At 36.4% G+C, this 15314-nt stretch overlaps 1 protein-coding gene across 1 annotated transcript; it reads left to right on the forward strand.

The window, feature by feature from the left end:
* Nucleotides 1-1484: 1484 nt before the first annotated feature.
* Nucleotides 1485-9971, forward strand: LOC145591327 (zinc finger CCCH domain-containing protein 41-like). Its single transcript, XM_081647757.1, has 5 exons — nucleotides 1485-1977; nucleotides 4601-5344; nucleotides 6304-7485; nucleotides 8216-8563; nucleotides 9077-9971. Exons 2-5 carry the CDS (start codon nucleotides 4646-4648, stop codon nucleotides 9692-9694), a joined length of 2847 nt encoding a protein of 948 aa, XP_081503883.1. The 5' UTR covers nucleotides 1485-1977; nucleotides 4601-4645; the 3' UTR covers nucleotides 9695-9971.
* Nucleotides 9972-15314: the final 5343 nt, after the last annotated feature.

Consider the following 15314-nt stretch of genomic DNA (forward strand, 5'->3'; position numbering starts at 1 on the left):
TATTATTGTAGATGTCGTATAGCTATTATTTAATGATATTATTATTTCCCGTTCAAAAAAAATATTCAAAGCCTCGCTTCTAGATATAGGTGCAAAACCAGGTGTAAGTGAACCGAGCCGATCAACAAACTACTCGTGTTCGAGCTCGGTTGAAGCTCGTTCATGTTTGTTTATTTATTAAATGAGTCGAGCTTGAACAAATTTTGAATCTCGTTTAACAAATGAGCTTGAACACGAACATAGATATACTCGTTCAAATAAGATCATGAACAACTCGTTTATTTATGTTCACGAACTACTCGTTTATTTATGTTTATAAATTATTGATTTATTCACAATTGTTAATTTAACTTTTAAGTTTATAATTAAGATTTAATTATTATGTTACTTTTGAGATTTTCAAATGTCAAAAGTATAAAGCTCGTTTATTATAAAACCTTATTTATTATTAAGCTCGTTCATGAAACACTCGTTTATCAACTCATTTTTTAAACGAGTTGTTCATGAGCCATTCGTGAACATATATTGCACTAAATGAGCCGAGCTTGAACAGATTTTTTCGCTCGCTTGAAAGCTCGAGATCGTGCTCGGACTCGATTAAGTTAAACGAACTTGAAAATGAACAAGGTAGTACTCGGCTCGGCTCGACTCATTTACACCCGTATGCAAAACCAGTGAAATAACATGATCAATCGATCAACTATGAGAGTTGTTTATCAAAAGTGTTATTAGATGATCACTAACCAAATAGTTACTATTGAATCAATACAAATTGAAGGTTATCAATGATCAACACATCGTCTTTCTGTTTTCATGAAATCCAATGAAACACTAAACTCATATTAAATTTGAAATTGCTTAATCTTGTTCTCATTAACACTGATATTGTATGTACTGAATTTGAAATTGTTTAATCTTATTCTCATTATAGCTAATTATATCCATTAAAACACTTAACCTGTATTTTAACGATAAACTTCATACACATATATGTACTCGCATCTATATCATCCTGTTCTCCATTGTGCTTACAATCAATTATACAAAAAAAAAATAATGAATAAATAAATGTAAATACAAAACCAATTTGAGAGGTCACGAGTCCAGAAGAAGTGATCTCGATTTTTTCATCATGTCTAGGTAGAGACCAAAGATCCCAACCAAAATGGCATAACAACTCAAAAGATAAAGAAGTATCGTTCATTTCTTCATGGTCGTTCGAGATTATGTAGGATTATACACGGAATATCCTTTTTTTTTTTACTCTCTTTAGCCTTATGCCTCTTAATTCTTATCCTTTAGGGGTCTTCCACCACTAGCAATTTTTTTTTTTTATTTAAAAAAAATCTATTTATTCTCAACTGTCACGAACCGTAACAAGCTTACAACCGATTGTATAAAGAAATTCGCGCAATCTTAACTCTTCATGAGAGTACATCCTATTTAGGAAGATAACTTTCTAATTGGGGTATGTATCAAATGGCAAAAATACTAATAACCCCTATTTGTAAAAAGCCATACACATTACACAACACAACCAAGTGAACCAACCTTCTTCTTCCCCACTAAAACCAATATTAAAGAAAAAAGAAAAAAGAAAAAAAAAAAATACAACCAGCTAAACCTAAGCAATCGTCATCTTCTCCAAATTTCGAATTTCTTCACTTTTTCTCTCTCCTCCGCTTCTCTCCTTCATCGTCACTCCGCCCTGCTTTCATGGCGGTGTTTGCGGTTGTTCAATGTCGATAATCGGACATTTGTAAATTATTAGGGTTTTATTTGATTTTTTTGATTTTCCTGTAAATTTGAGGTGAAGCTCGAACCGCTTTTTCAAGGGTTTTTGTTATTTGATTGCCTATAAAACGAATGAAATTTGAGGGTTAGGGTTGCTAATTGAAGGAAATTGATAACACACTTGTTTCGCCCATTATTCGCTTGGTGGAGATTGATTGTTGATTGGAGTGCTGATTTTTGTTGGTAAGTACATGGTTTTAATTTCATACATTTGATTTTAGATCTGGGAATTATTATTTTTACTGTCAATTTTGAGAACTTAAAGAAAACCGAACAATTGTATGTTATTATTTTGATTGATTTGAATATAATTTGTTGGTTTTTATTGTAGAAAATTGTTGTTCCTGTGATAATTTTAATTTCAAGCTTTGTTATCGGTATTTCTCAGTAGTGAATATAGATGATGTTCTGTGTATTGCTTGCATTTATCGGATGATGTCTCGAAAATGATGGGCGAGTGCTTGTTTTAGTGCCGGGGGGTGGGGATGGGTTAATGGGGATGTTACGGCGGTGTTGCATAGTACGTTATTTAGGGTTGGGAAACGTGATCATGAGTGCTTCCCCACCGCCTCCTTCAAAAATCAGAGACTCATTGTTTAGGGGTAGGGAATTGTGATCACGAGCACTTCGTTCCTTTAAAAATATTGGGCTGTTAAAATTGTGCATATAGATTAAGCCATTAAGGAGTTGTTGGTTATCCCGTTGCTACTCTAAATTGACTAGTTGTGGTGCGTTAATGTGTGAAGAGAATTTGAGTGAAACATGGAAGGGAGGGAGTACTTTGCACAGATGAAAGTGTGTACTAGAATTTTGAATGCTGAGACCTGGACTTTTATTCTTACTGTTTCTTGCACGTCATTACATCTGGAGTATTCCTCCTAATGCCTATTGATTTTAGGATGAACCTCTCTCTGGGCTTTCCTAATGGGCTTATCTCTCTTGTCTCCCCTTCATTTGTTACAACAAGTTTTGATCACTAAGTGTAGCTGTTTGAGGTGTTGGATACGGACATATGGTGTCCAATATGGGTATGTCAAAAGTTATTGGTGAGTCTGGGACACTGGGTGATGGAAATACTAGTCGCTTTGGCCTCTAGTTGGCACATTGGTTCACTGGAAACCATGATCAATATCTCGAATCTTCATGAACTATTGCCGTGCATATTGTCTGCATGTTTTTTTTTTATTTTTTTATTTTAAAAATTGTTCTAGAGGGAGGGTTTGAAGTTTTGAGCTGCTGCCTTCACCCTAGAGCCTTGTAGGCGGTCTATCTTTTCCTAATGTCCTACTTCTCTCAATACGCTTAGGAACCATATTTTGTTCCATGAACCAGAAATAGAACTGCATTATATTACTAAGCGGCCTTGCACATACTACTCTTTTAATCATTTTAGCAAGCTACTGAACATTTTCAAATTTCAAGTATGTGATAATTCAGAAAGTTGGAGCTAATAAAGGTTAGGTTCAGAAAGTTGGATCTAAGAAGGGTTAGGTCACTGATTGTGAAATTGTATAATTACTCATTTACTTATCAGGATTCAGTATCAGATAAACCAGAAAGGTTGCTAGAACTCAAGGTAGATTAACTAGATTAGAACCAAATCTTTTTATGGTTGGTAGAAAGAAAACTTTTCTTCCTTGACTTACAATCTTTCTCCTACACTACGATTTCTTTGCTAGGGAATCCTTTTTCAAGTGTAGTTGCCTTTTAGTGCTGGAACAATTTACTGAGCTTACAATTACCATTTGACGCTGGCTGTGCTGGCATGATCTAATCAGAGACTAACATATCATTTATTATCACGTTTCTAGGTGACTGAGCGGTTAACTATTAAACTTATTCATTGCTGCATAGATAGCAGATTGATGCTGTTGGGACCTATGATTATAAAGAGATGCTAGTAGATGATCCTTTTCCATAGCCTCTCTCCAGAGATCTATATTGGTTTGGGTTCATGATTTGCAAAAGGGTAGCCTACTGATTTTGAACCAGCATATCATCGGCTTTTAACTACAAAATTCTAGCTGCTTGGTGATGGACTTTTAAGGTTTTTAGAAATTCCAGTGCCCCTTTTTTTCAATAATGCATCCATTGGCTATGATATAACCTCCTTGCAAGTTGTTAATCATCAAATAATTTCTCAGGAGGCTCAAATTTATAAATTTATTGTCCAATTAGTAAATTAATTAAATTTATTTCCAGTGAAATGCTTATGCAGAATTGATCCTTTGTCAATTTCGTCTGCCCATAATTAAGGCATAGCATTTTCATGGAGGGTAGCTGGGAGTGCTGTCCTTACAGTACCCCATTGACTAGGGTCATTTTTGTGCAAAGCTGTTGTGCTATGTTGCCTTTGTAACCCTCTCTTCCCTGATTGAAGTCTAGCATACTATATATGTGGACGCTACAGTTTTCCTTTTGTATGATTTTTTCTAAAACACCATCCTTGTTTTGCATGCTAGATTCTCTCTCTTTTCTTGTTTGTTTGTTTGTTTGTTTTTTTGTTTTGTGTTTTGTGATGAGCAGGAAAGAAGTTTTAGTTATAGTGGGATGTCTTTGCATTGCCTGGGTTCCTTTTATTCTGGATTATCTTTTACTTTTTGGTGCCTAATATGCGCTGCTACAATATGGATTTTGGTGCTCTTTCTCTAGTGTACACTGCTAGGACGTTCATACTTCATGCTTAACTGTCTGTTTGCTCACCCACATTTATTGTTGTGTTCTATGGTGGTACTATTGCATCTAGTTGCCTATGTTAAACATAGCATATTTGGTATATTACCTAATTGTGAATTGGACTATACAGATACATTAAAGATAAGGAAGCTGTAATATCTTACTTTGAACTGGGATGGATATGGAGCTGAAAAGTCCGTCTCTGAAATCTGGTGGCCTTGTTCCTCCTGACTGTGTCAGTGATCCAGATGAGAAGGAAATTAGTGATGATGATGATGATGATCGCAACCATAAGCATCGTAGGCGGGAGACTAGGTCTCAATCCTTGGAGAGAGATCTGCTAGAACAACCTTTGTCACAACCGTACAGAAAGCGCAGCAGGACTTTTGAAAATGGACAGAGTGATCCCCAATCTCACTATGGTTTAGATAGGGACTTCACAAAATTTGAAAAGAGACGGCCTCCTGGAGTAAATTTCTCCCGGTTCCCTAGTGAGTATGGTTCTGGCAGAGGAAGGGGTAGAGATTTCCAACGTGATTCACGGTTTGGCACTGTAGATGTTGCTTCCCAAATGGCTCACCCAGGCTCCATTCAATCAGCTATGTTCACAGGAAGAGGGTTGCCTAGTGTTCCAAGTGCACAAAGTGCATCCTGGAATGGCTTTGGACTACTTCCTGCAATCCCAAATGGGGCAATAGATGCAATCAATCCACTCGGGCTGCCAGGAATCCTCAGACCACCGTTGAACTCTTCACTCAACATGGGAATTCAGCGTCAACGCTGTAGAGACTTTGAGGAGCGTGGTTTTTGTTTGAGAGGTGATATGTGTCCAATGGAGCATGGTGTCAATCGAATTGTTGTTGAAGATGTGCAGGTATGTGTACTGATTTTTGCAGAAACAACCAATTGTAACAAATTTGCAAATTCCTTGTTTATGATGCTTTACATTAATTCGTACTGGTTTCTGCACAGTTTATTTCATTTAAATAGACTGTACCCGGATGATTTGAGCTAACTTACTTTCTTTCTGACTCTCCTTGCTTGGTTTGTGCTTAGGAGGGGTGGGATTGAATAATCAAAATTAAACCTTGTTTTTGAAGTGGCATGCAGCAGCTTTAAAGTTTTTTTTTTTCCTCTCTTGAGATGTGGTTAACATTTTATGTTAGATGATTTCTCTCTTGTCATTGCTTATGTGTTACATAAGCTCTAATCAGTCTGCTGTGAGGTGAAAGATGTTTGTTAAGCGTAATGCTTTTGATCATCCTAAGTTGGAGGCATATTGTTTATCATCCTAAGTTAAGGCATATATAACTGCTCACATGAAACTTTTGGTAGACTATTGTTTGGTTGTCCCTTTTTGGGGCTTACTGAAACTCTGGAAGGATTGTTCATGTGGCATTTTTTTTTTCAGTAGATTTAATAAGACAACACTATGGAAGATTACAGGTTAAAAGAGGCTTATTATTGATTATAACGTGATTGTGCATTTGGTTTGTGCATTTGGTTTTTGATAGAGGAGCCTTTTTGGGTACACATTTGAGATTTATAAATTCAGGCCAGCTTGGTGGCTTAGTTGGTGTGTATAGCTAGACTAAGAATCTGTTCTTTCAACAGTAAAAGTGGTCAGTAAGCCCCCCAGGGGCTCCTAGTCTATGTTGTTTTACAGCATATGTGCTTGTTCTGTGCAACATACAAACTGATCGCTGTATAGCCTCTTTGTGACTATATATAATGACACATTTGTTTAGGTACCTAGAAAAAATTGTTTGATCCTGTGAACACTCAGCGGAATTTAGTTAAATATCTTCTGAATACTTTTCTCCTTGTTTGCAGAGCTTGTCACAGTTTAACCTCCCAGTGTCACTCTCAAGTGCACATGTGCTGGGTACATCAGCTGGAAGTGGGTTTATGCCTTCAGTTGGTGTTTCTTCAGGTACTATGATGAACAGCCGAGGTATACACAGTAAAACAAGCAAGTCTGCTTTTGATGATGAGAGCTTGGCTAGTTCTGCTAATGCTGGTGGAGCTGATGTGTATGACCCTGATCAGCCTTTGTGGAATAACGATAGTAATGAAACATCAACTCCACTTAGATTGCAACCACCCAACTTTGATGAATCTGAACCCTTTATGGATGCTGACCTTACTGATCGTGTAATCCGTAGTAGTGGGGCAGGTATTGGTTCACAAAGCACTAGTGCAACTGTTTGGGGGCGACTTAATAATTCAAAGAATAAGCTGGAGCTTAAAGAGAAATTTGACTTTAGGACAAAGCCATCAGAATATCCTGAAAGTAAATCAAAAGAGATCCGTGAGGCATCAATCAGCGTGCAAGGGACTTCTCATTTAGGAAAGCAAAACAATGGAGGACCTTTTGGCATGAAAGTTGTTGGTTCAACTTCCAAGATGCAAATTGATGCCGGGGCTAATTCTAGAAAACCATCTCAAAAGGCCCAACGTACTCTATTTGTCAATTGTATTCCCCTGAAAGACAACAAGAGAGAAAACCTTCTCTCCCATTTTAGAAAATTTGGAGAAGTAATTGATATTTACATTCCAGCAAATAGTGAACGCGCTTTTGTGCAATTTTCTAAAAGGGAAGAGGCAGAGAGAGCGTTGAAGGCACCTGATGCAGTGATGGGCAGCCGGTTTATTAAGTTATGGTGGGCAAATAGAGATAGCATAGCTGATGAGGGTACAAATAGTGCTAATACTTTGATAACGCCTCAGGGTGTGCCAGCTGCTTCAGGATCTCATCTGTCTGCTTTGAATAAAGGAAAAGATAATGTCCAACATGCTGCTATAAAAGTAGGTGTGCCTAAACCACCAGCTAGCCTTGCAACCGTTGGCCATGACTATAAATCAACTGCTGCAAACAGTCCTAAGATGACACCACCAGTGCAGAAAAAGATGGAAAATTTGGAGGTTATGAGGGAGGAGCTACGTAAAAAACAGGAGATGCTGGAACAGAGGAGGAATGAATTTCGCAGACAGTTGGAAAAACTTGCTAAACAAGTAAGTGTATTTCATTCTTGAATCTTCATTGTTTACCTCATTTGTGTTGAAATTTCCAAGTTTTTTGTATTTATGTGTCCAACATGAAATTATACATGTTGTAACATGACTAATTGCATTTCTACTGTAGTCTTTTAATGCATCTGATATTAATTAGAGTAAATTGGCGTAGTGAATTAGTTTAGCCTAGATAAGGAGAAACACTGGAATTTTTATTTATTTATTTATTTATTTATTTTTGCATTATGCTGTGAATTTTGACTTCTTGTCTTTGGGTGTTTAAGTGTTTCCTTAAATCATTGGACCATAATGCCTTATATTTATTGTCTCTTATACTGTCCGTTATTCATACTTGAACATCCAATGACCCCTTCAAGATGCCAATGGAAATATTGATGGAAATTGATAGGTAGACTCCTGGATCACCAGCAATTGCCTGAGGCAATTGGGTCATTAAATTACGCTGAAGAACCTGTTTGGATGTCCTTGGAAATTGGCAAATCTTGATAGAAACCAAGTGAAAGGCAGTTATGCTCTGATTGCTCTCTGACAATTTGAAACCAGACCAAATAGTATGCCTGAATGGAACGGTTGTAAAGTTTTACTGGATTCTTCTGAGGGATTTTATTTGCGTAAAGAACAAAACCACAATGGCATGGGTTTCTAGGCCTCTATGTCAATTAGGAGTAGAGATATGAAGTATTCTATGCTTATAAGTTATTGTGTGCAGGCTACAGGAGTCAAGGGTGAACTATCAACTGAGCAAGCATCGAAGGAGCAACCAGTTGACACAGTGACCGATTTGGTAAAAACTGCAAACACAAAGTCAGCTGATGCTAATGTTTCTGGACCATTATTGAAGGATGAGGTATTAGCAGATAAGATGGTTAATACTGAAAACATTACATCTCAGAGATCCAGAACTAATTCAGCTAGTGCCCTGGATCCTCCAACCTTGAAGAATGCAGTTCGTCCAATGGCAACTTCTGCAATTCCTTTTTCTTTGAATAGATATAAATTGGATAACCGGCCTACAACATTTAGAATCAATGCACCTTTACCATTCGGTTTAGCAAATGTGAGTATCGCTCCTCCCCACTCTCCCAAACAAAAAGCTGCTGCTGTTACTTTGCATGTGTTCGTACCTTTATTATGCTGGTGTGTTATAGTCTTATGCGTCTTTTCTTGCGTTCCCTTATTGAGGATTAAGGTACGGTTGAATAACTCTTGGATAATTTCCAGAGCATTCTTTACTTTTTTTTTTCTTCCTGCTATGTTTGGTGTTCAGCCTTTGAGTGGAATATGTTACAACAGTTAAGTTCCTGCTTATAGTCCTTAAATGTTGTTGCATGAGGTCTTGGGATAGCTATGCTGGTTGATTAATTTACTATGATGAAGGTACTTGCATACCCTTTACATGTCTAGTATGCATTTATTTTGCCTAATTATGGCATAGATGTATAATTCCCTTCATCCTTTGTAGATGGTATTAGATACGCTGTTTTGCACCTCCCAACATGTGCTCTGAGTTCTCAGCTATTTTTACAAGTAAGCTTAAAAGTAAAACTGTCATCTTTCTCATGTCTACTAGGTGGTTGCTTTAAGGGATCATTTTTCAACATACGGTACTGTATCTAATGTGGAGATTGAAGACTCTGGTGAGGAAGAGATTCCTAAAGATAGTGATTCTGAGGCAATGAAGCACTGCTCTGCTCGTGTAAGCTTTGCGACCCGTCAGTCAGCTGAAAGGGCATTCCTGAATGGTAAATCTTGGGATGGATACAATTTACAGTTCTCATGGATAACTTCAAGTATTCCTAGTACCAGTCGAAGTAGTGGGGAAAGTTCCTCGGCCTTCAGAGGTATTCTAAATGTTGAAGTTCAGTCTGAGGATAAAACAAACCTTGATAATTCTCAGTCTGCATTGGGCCACAAAGAGAGTAATTCATCTCCTTGTAAGTCATCAAATGAACTTTCTGGCGATAGCTCCAGGTCTAATGGCAAAGTAAGTTCTCCGGCAGCTACTGTTGAGAGGGATTTCATTTTCGAAGTTCAGTCTCCCGATAAATCAGCAAATTATATTCCCCTAGAAACAGCCGAGCCAGAAAACGGAGGTTTTGAAGTGCAAGAGGAAGAAGATAGCTTCATTGAGGTGGATGAAGATTTGAGAGTCAATCCAAAACTACTTGCCGAAGAAAGACTTGCCTGAAGGTCAAACTTGTCCAGGGATGTCAAAATTTTGAGACTTTGTACAGCCAGGTAAACTGTAAAATCTATTGAATTTTCGTCTATAAAATTCAACCACCTTTCTTTAAGAAACAATGTAGTTTTGAGTTCGCCACTTGAGGATTGGTTAATTGAGTTCTCAGTCCTCTTTCCCTCTTTTGTACTTCCATAGTATTTAAACATTTATATTGTTCCACAAACAGAAGATAAATTGCATTGTTTATCTCTTTAAGGAAGTAATTCATGATAGTTTATGTAAATCAATTGAAATGTATAATTCCTTGTTACATAGCACGAAATGAGGCTATTATTGCGAGCCAGTCAGATCCTGTTTGGTTAGGAGAACTTCTCGAGAGAACTTCTATCGTGTCTAAGCAAACCCCTTCACACTATGACAGATTAACAGCGCATAAGCCTCTGCGGCTCTGCCTGTTACTTTGTTTGGCCTTCTTCTTTATATTCCGTTGCTAGTCGAAATATGTTGTTATTCGGTGGAGTCTAATTGATGCTAGGCTAAATGTTACCTCACCAATTGATAATCAAACGCAACCTCTCATTAGATAAGCAAAGGAATTACCAACTAATCTATGCTATAAAAGCTATTTGTACAGTAACATCTTTTAATTGAACTTACTTTTGTTATCATATAACTAATATATAAAGCTAAACTTTAAACCAGGTCACGAGGTAGTGACACTTGGCGTTCTAACTTTTCACCAAGTGTCGCGCCACATTGGATAAATTTAAATAGACTTCTTAATATAAAAAAGTTAGTTTAGAATTCTATTTGGATAGAATTTTAGGATAAAATTGTTAGTTTAGAGTTTTATTTTCGATAAAATACCAATATTTTAGATGTAAAAATTGAATTACAATTTTATTCAAAAAAATTATTAGATTATAATTTTAAAAAATTATCATATAAATTTATTTTTTATATCATAATATTTTTTGGAGCGAAGGAAGCAGTTTAAAGCGTAAAACATACATTTACAATATATTTATCAGTTAAAATAATATACTTCACAATCTAATAGAATTTTATTACTATGTACACCTATCAACAAGAAATGTTCAACCCTTGCCCAAAGTTTGGGGTTTAGGTCAACCCAACAGGCTTTGAACATTTATTTTATTTAATTTATTTTTTGCTAATTTTTTATTTTTGTAATGTATTAAATCGAACATTTCCACCAACATTATTATTAGTCATTAAATGTCTACTAGATAGCAAATTGTCACAAAAACACATCAATTTCTAACTAATTTTGTATCAATGATATATTTTAAAATTTGATATATAAATTAAAAATTTGTCTTAAAATTTAATAAACAACCCGGGCATCGCACGGGGTACAAAACTAGTTTATTATATTTTACTTTTATTTTATTTTGGTAGTGGAACTGTGGAAGTATTCTTTTCTTAGATAAATACTCCCTTTTTTTTTTGAAAGCAGATAAGTACTCCCTCGGCTCTTTATTAAAGTCCCCTTTCTAACATTTATTATTCACATAATAAAGAGAAAGGGGACTCTAATAAAGAGACGGAGGGAGTAATTCGTATTATCTTTTTATAGATAATTAGGGTCTGTTCACATTTACTTAATTTCAGTTCAGTTCAGCTCAGCTCCAATCAATTCAGCTCAGTTCAGTTCAGCTCCTAATTTCCCTCTCTCATAAAATATTCATTTCAGCTCAGCTCAGTTCAGTTTAGTTCAGTTCAACTCAGTTCAGTAAATGTGAACAGACCCTTACTTCCTTTGCTGCACAAATATTGCAACAATGATAAACTTACCTTCCCAAAGCACATTTTATATGCTAAATATCTATAGCTATATAAGAGTATAAATTATAAAAAGTTGATATTGTGAAAGTATTTTACGAGACGAATCTAACAAGATCTCACATGACTATATTTTACTTCATGTATAAATTATAATATGTGGTCGAACAAGCGTGATGAATTGTGAAAAAATCTAGTTGTTGAAATATTACTAACGGAGGAAGTATTACTTATTGGTAGGGTGTTGTTAAATCCACTAAAATTAATACTTAATGGTATATTATCGTCATGTAGGGAGTTGTTAAATCCACTAACATAGCTTTAATCCCAAAAATTAAAGATCCTACTTCAATGACAGAATTTAGACCTATTAGCCTCTGTAATGTGTTGTATAAGATTGCTTCGAAGGCGATAGTTATGAGATTGAAACACATCCTTCCGGAGGTTGTCTCAGAGAATCAGAGTGCTTTTGTGCCTGGTAGGCTCATTACCGATAATGCTCTAATTGTAGGAGTTTATAGGTATTACGCAGCGGAAAATCATGAATCATATTCAATCAAGTACCTAATCCTAAGATCATATGCATAACACACAAGACACATAATCATACTTTTGAAGCGTGAATTCCACATAGCAATTGATTGACAAATCAAGAAGAGAATAGAGCCCCAAGCGTTGCTCCTCTACTTAGTCCACGAGCTTCGAACGAGTCGTCCACCAATACTAGATTGGTCGAGTGATTGAGGAAAACCGCGATCACCACCTTTAATGGACTAACCGACCACCACGAACCACTACACTGGCGCAAGGGAGAAGGAGAAAGCCGTGAGAGAGAGGAGAGTTTGCGAGGGCTAGGTCTCGTGTTTGCTAATTCGGGTTTTGATCTTACTGATCACTGAATTCAAGTTACATGCAAACCCTAGGCACCTAGTCTATTTATAATCACATTATAATTAGACTAGGGTTAGGAAACCCAAAAACCCTCAACCTTACTCCATATGGCCGACCGTACTAGGGGATGAGGCCCATCATGGGCCTCATCCTCTCGCGCTCGATCTAGGCCTTTTGTGTGACCTTATAGGATCCGTCCAATTCGGCTTTGGGCTATTTTCTAGCCCAAAGATCGTTAGTACTTCTAGCTATGATAAAACGACGACCCAAATGTACGAACTTAATTATCTCCATAATTTGATCCATTTATATATCTAGTAATTGCACACGACGAAGACATAAATCCTTCAATCTTCCACTTGTCTGAGACAAGTGTGCAATATTCAAATTCCTTAAGTTAATATGTGTCGATTTGATAATATGATTGCATCACATGTCGAAATCATATTAGTCTACAAATCGTTTCTTGGAATCTGGTTAGAATTACAAAACTAAATGATTACTGAATAATGCATTTGAACGCAGCCACGTATTTTCTGAATTCTCCCTCTTCAAGCGGCCATGACACATTTCCTAATTTAATAGGTAGACTCAATCCAATCTTGTGGCAACAAGGCTCCCACTCAAATTTTGAAATAACCAGGAAACACCCTTTATAATCTCCAGTTACGGGTAGACATTTGAGTGTACCACAGTCATAACATCCATTGAATGAAATCAATGTTCCACTCATGTCAAAGGAATCCACTAATATATCCGGAAGTTCTATACTTGAACTTCAAAGTAGGTCATTAGTTCGATCACGCATCATTCATGCATATCCAAGTGATTGACCGAGCATCACTATGCCCCTATAACCCATGAAACTATGCTATCCAATCAATCTTACATGCCACTCCATTTATTGAAATCATTTATGTCCACTTTAATGATTTTGAACTAGAAATTTAAATAATATATGAATTTTGTTCACCTGTACGGTTTCATTCACCAGGTCATCAACCTGATGAGCCCATCAATTCATAATTATTTTGGACATTTTATTTAATTTCCAAAACCATAATTAAATAAGAGAAATGATAATTTCTGTTTTAAACATAATTCTGCAAATTGATGCATTACTTATGTAATATGTTTTCTCAAAACATACACAACTTATATTACATAACTTGCTTCAATCCAAGTCTTTAATATGACTCTCATATCTTAGTCCATGGAAGGGGTTTAGTGATTTCTTACTCATAATAAAACTTTGCAGATCACGACATCCCGCTTGTCATTGATCTCATAAACGAGGTGATATCTTATATCTATTTGTTTGGATTTGTGATGTGACTCTGGTTCCTTTGTTTTGGCAAAGGTATCCTTTTAGTCACATGACAATTTGATCCAAAATTCCTCCTTAACTACTCTAACTGTAGCTAAATACACATATTCTGACATTGAGTATGCGACAGTAATCTGCTTTGAACTCTTCAAGCTTACTGTCCTTCATCATCCAGACATAAATATGCATCTAGATCAACGTCTAGAATCATCTTGCCCTTTTGGAAAACTTGTATCCGTATAACCTTTTGACCACTTATTCACTTTTAACACCATAAATTAGAGACACTCCTTTAGTCCTTCTCAAGTTCTCAAAGATTTGCTCTTTGCAACTTTCAGTATGCTTGTTCTGAATTTTCTTGAAACTTGCTACACATGCATAAGTCATATGTAACATCTTACTATGTACATATCATGACACATATAATGGACCCTTTTGCAGAAGCATAAGGTATACTATCCATACAACTCAACTCTTATTAGCTTTTGAAGGCACTGAATTTTACTGAGTGTAATACCATGAAACATGGGAAAACATCCTCTCTAAGAATCTTGCTTTATGAACTTGTCAAAAACCTTATCAACATTAGTCTCTCGATGTTGTCTAATCATTCTTCAAGATTCGCTTCATGGATCTTGCTTCCCAATATGTACTCAACATCTCCCAAGTCTATCATATAGAAACAACTCTCTAACCATTGCTCGACTTATTCAAGCATTGATATGTCATTTCATATGAACTGTATGTCATCTACATACATGACTAAGAAGACCGATTGCTCCCACTAAACTTCTTGTCTCTACAAGATTCCTTATTATTCTATGAGGAAATCAAACTGTTTGATTGCCTAATCGAAACACTTTTGAAGACTGGGTTCCATGACAACAATCATCAAGCAAGTGATAGGCACAACTCTATCATGAGCTTTCTTGTGCTTCTTGACTTCTGCCGTAGTTGCATTTTCTGGCAGAGGTCCTGGTAATGGGGTGTCAATGACATCCTCTCTACCTTCAGATTTCAGAACGAGCCTTAGCATTCTTTCTCAAGTGGAAAAGTTTTCTCCTGTCAACCTATCTATAGGGAATATTTCAAGCATCCCAAACTTGAACCCCACTGTGATCATACACTTAAGCATGGTGGCGTCCAAAGGGAAGGAAACAAGAGCAAAAGAGTCGCCAACAAGTTTTAGGAACTTGTAAACCGTTCACAGGGTGAAGATTACACCCCTTCACGATCCATGAGATCGCTAACTCCATAGTCGTCTGGAACCATGACTAGATATTCGGGGATGAAGGTACAAATCCAACCTAAAAGAGATTAAACCTGCCCTAAAAATAGGCCTCTACTTTATTCTTATCATATTTATGTGCGCTTTCTAACTAACTTACAATCAATAGGTTAACCCTAAACCTATTTAATCTATGTTGGTTCAATATTAATGCACAAACAAAACTATTATTGGCGATCACTTGAATTATAATCATATTAGCCTAAACAAGATTATTAATTATCTTATTAAGTGTGATTACAAGTACAAATTCCCTTTAAACATGCAGGAGAGGGCGTGATCAAGCAATAACAATAGCAATAATATATCAAGCA

The sequence above is a fragment of the Chenopodium album genome, chromosome 18 (assembly GCF_948465745.1).
Source record: "Chenopodium album chromosome 18, dcCheAlbu1.1, whole genome shotgun sequence".
Taxonomy (NCBI): domain Eukaryota; kingdom Viridiplantae; phylum Streptophyta; class Magnoliopsida; order Caryophyllales; family Amaranthaceae; genus Chenopodium; species Chenopodium album.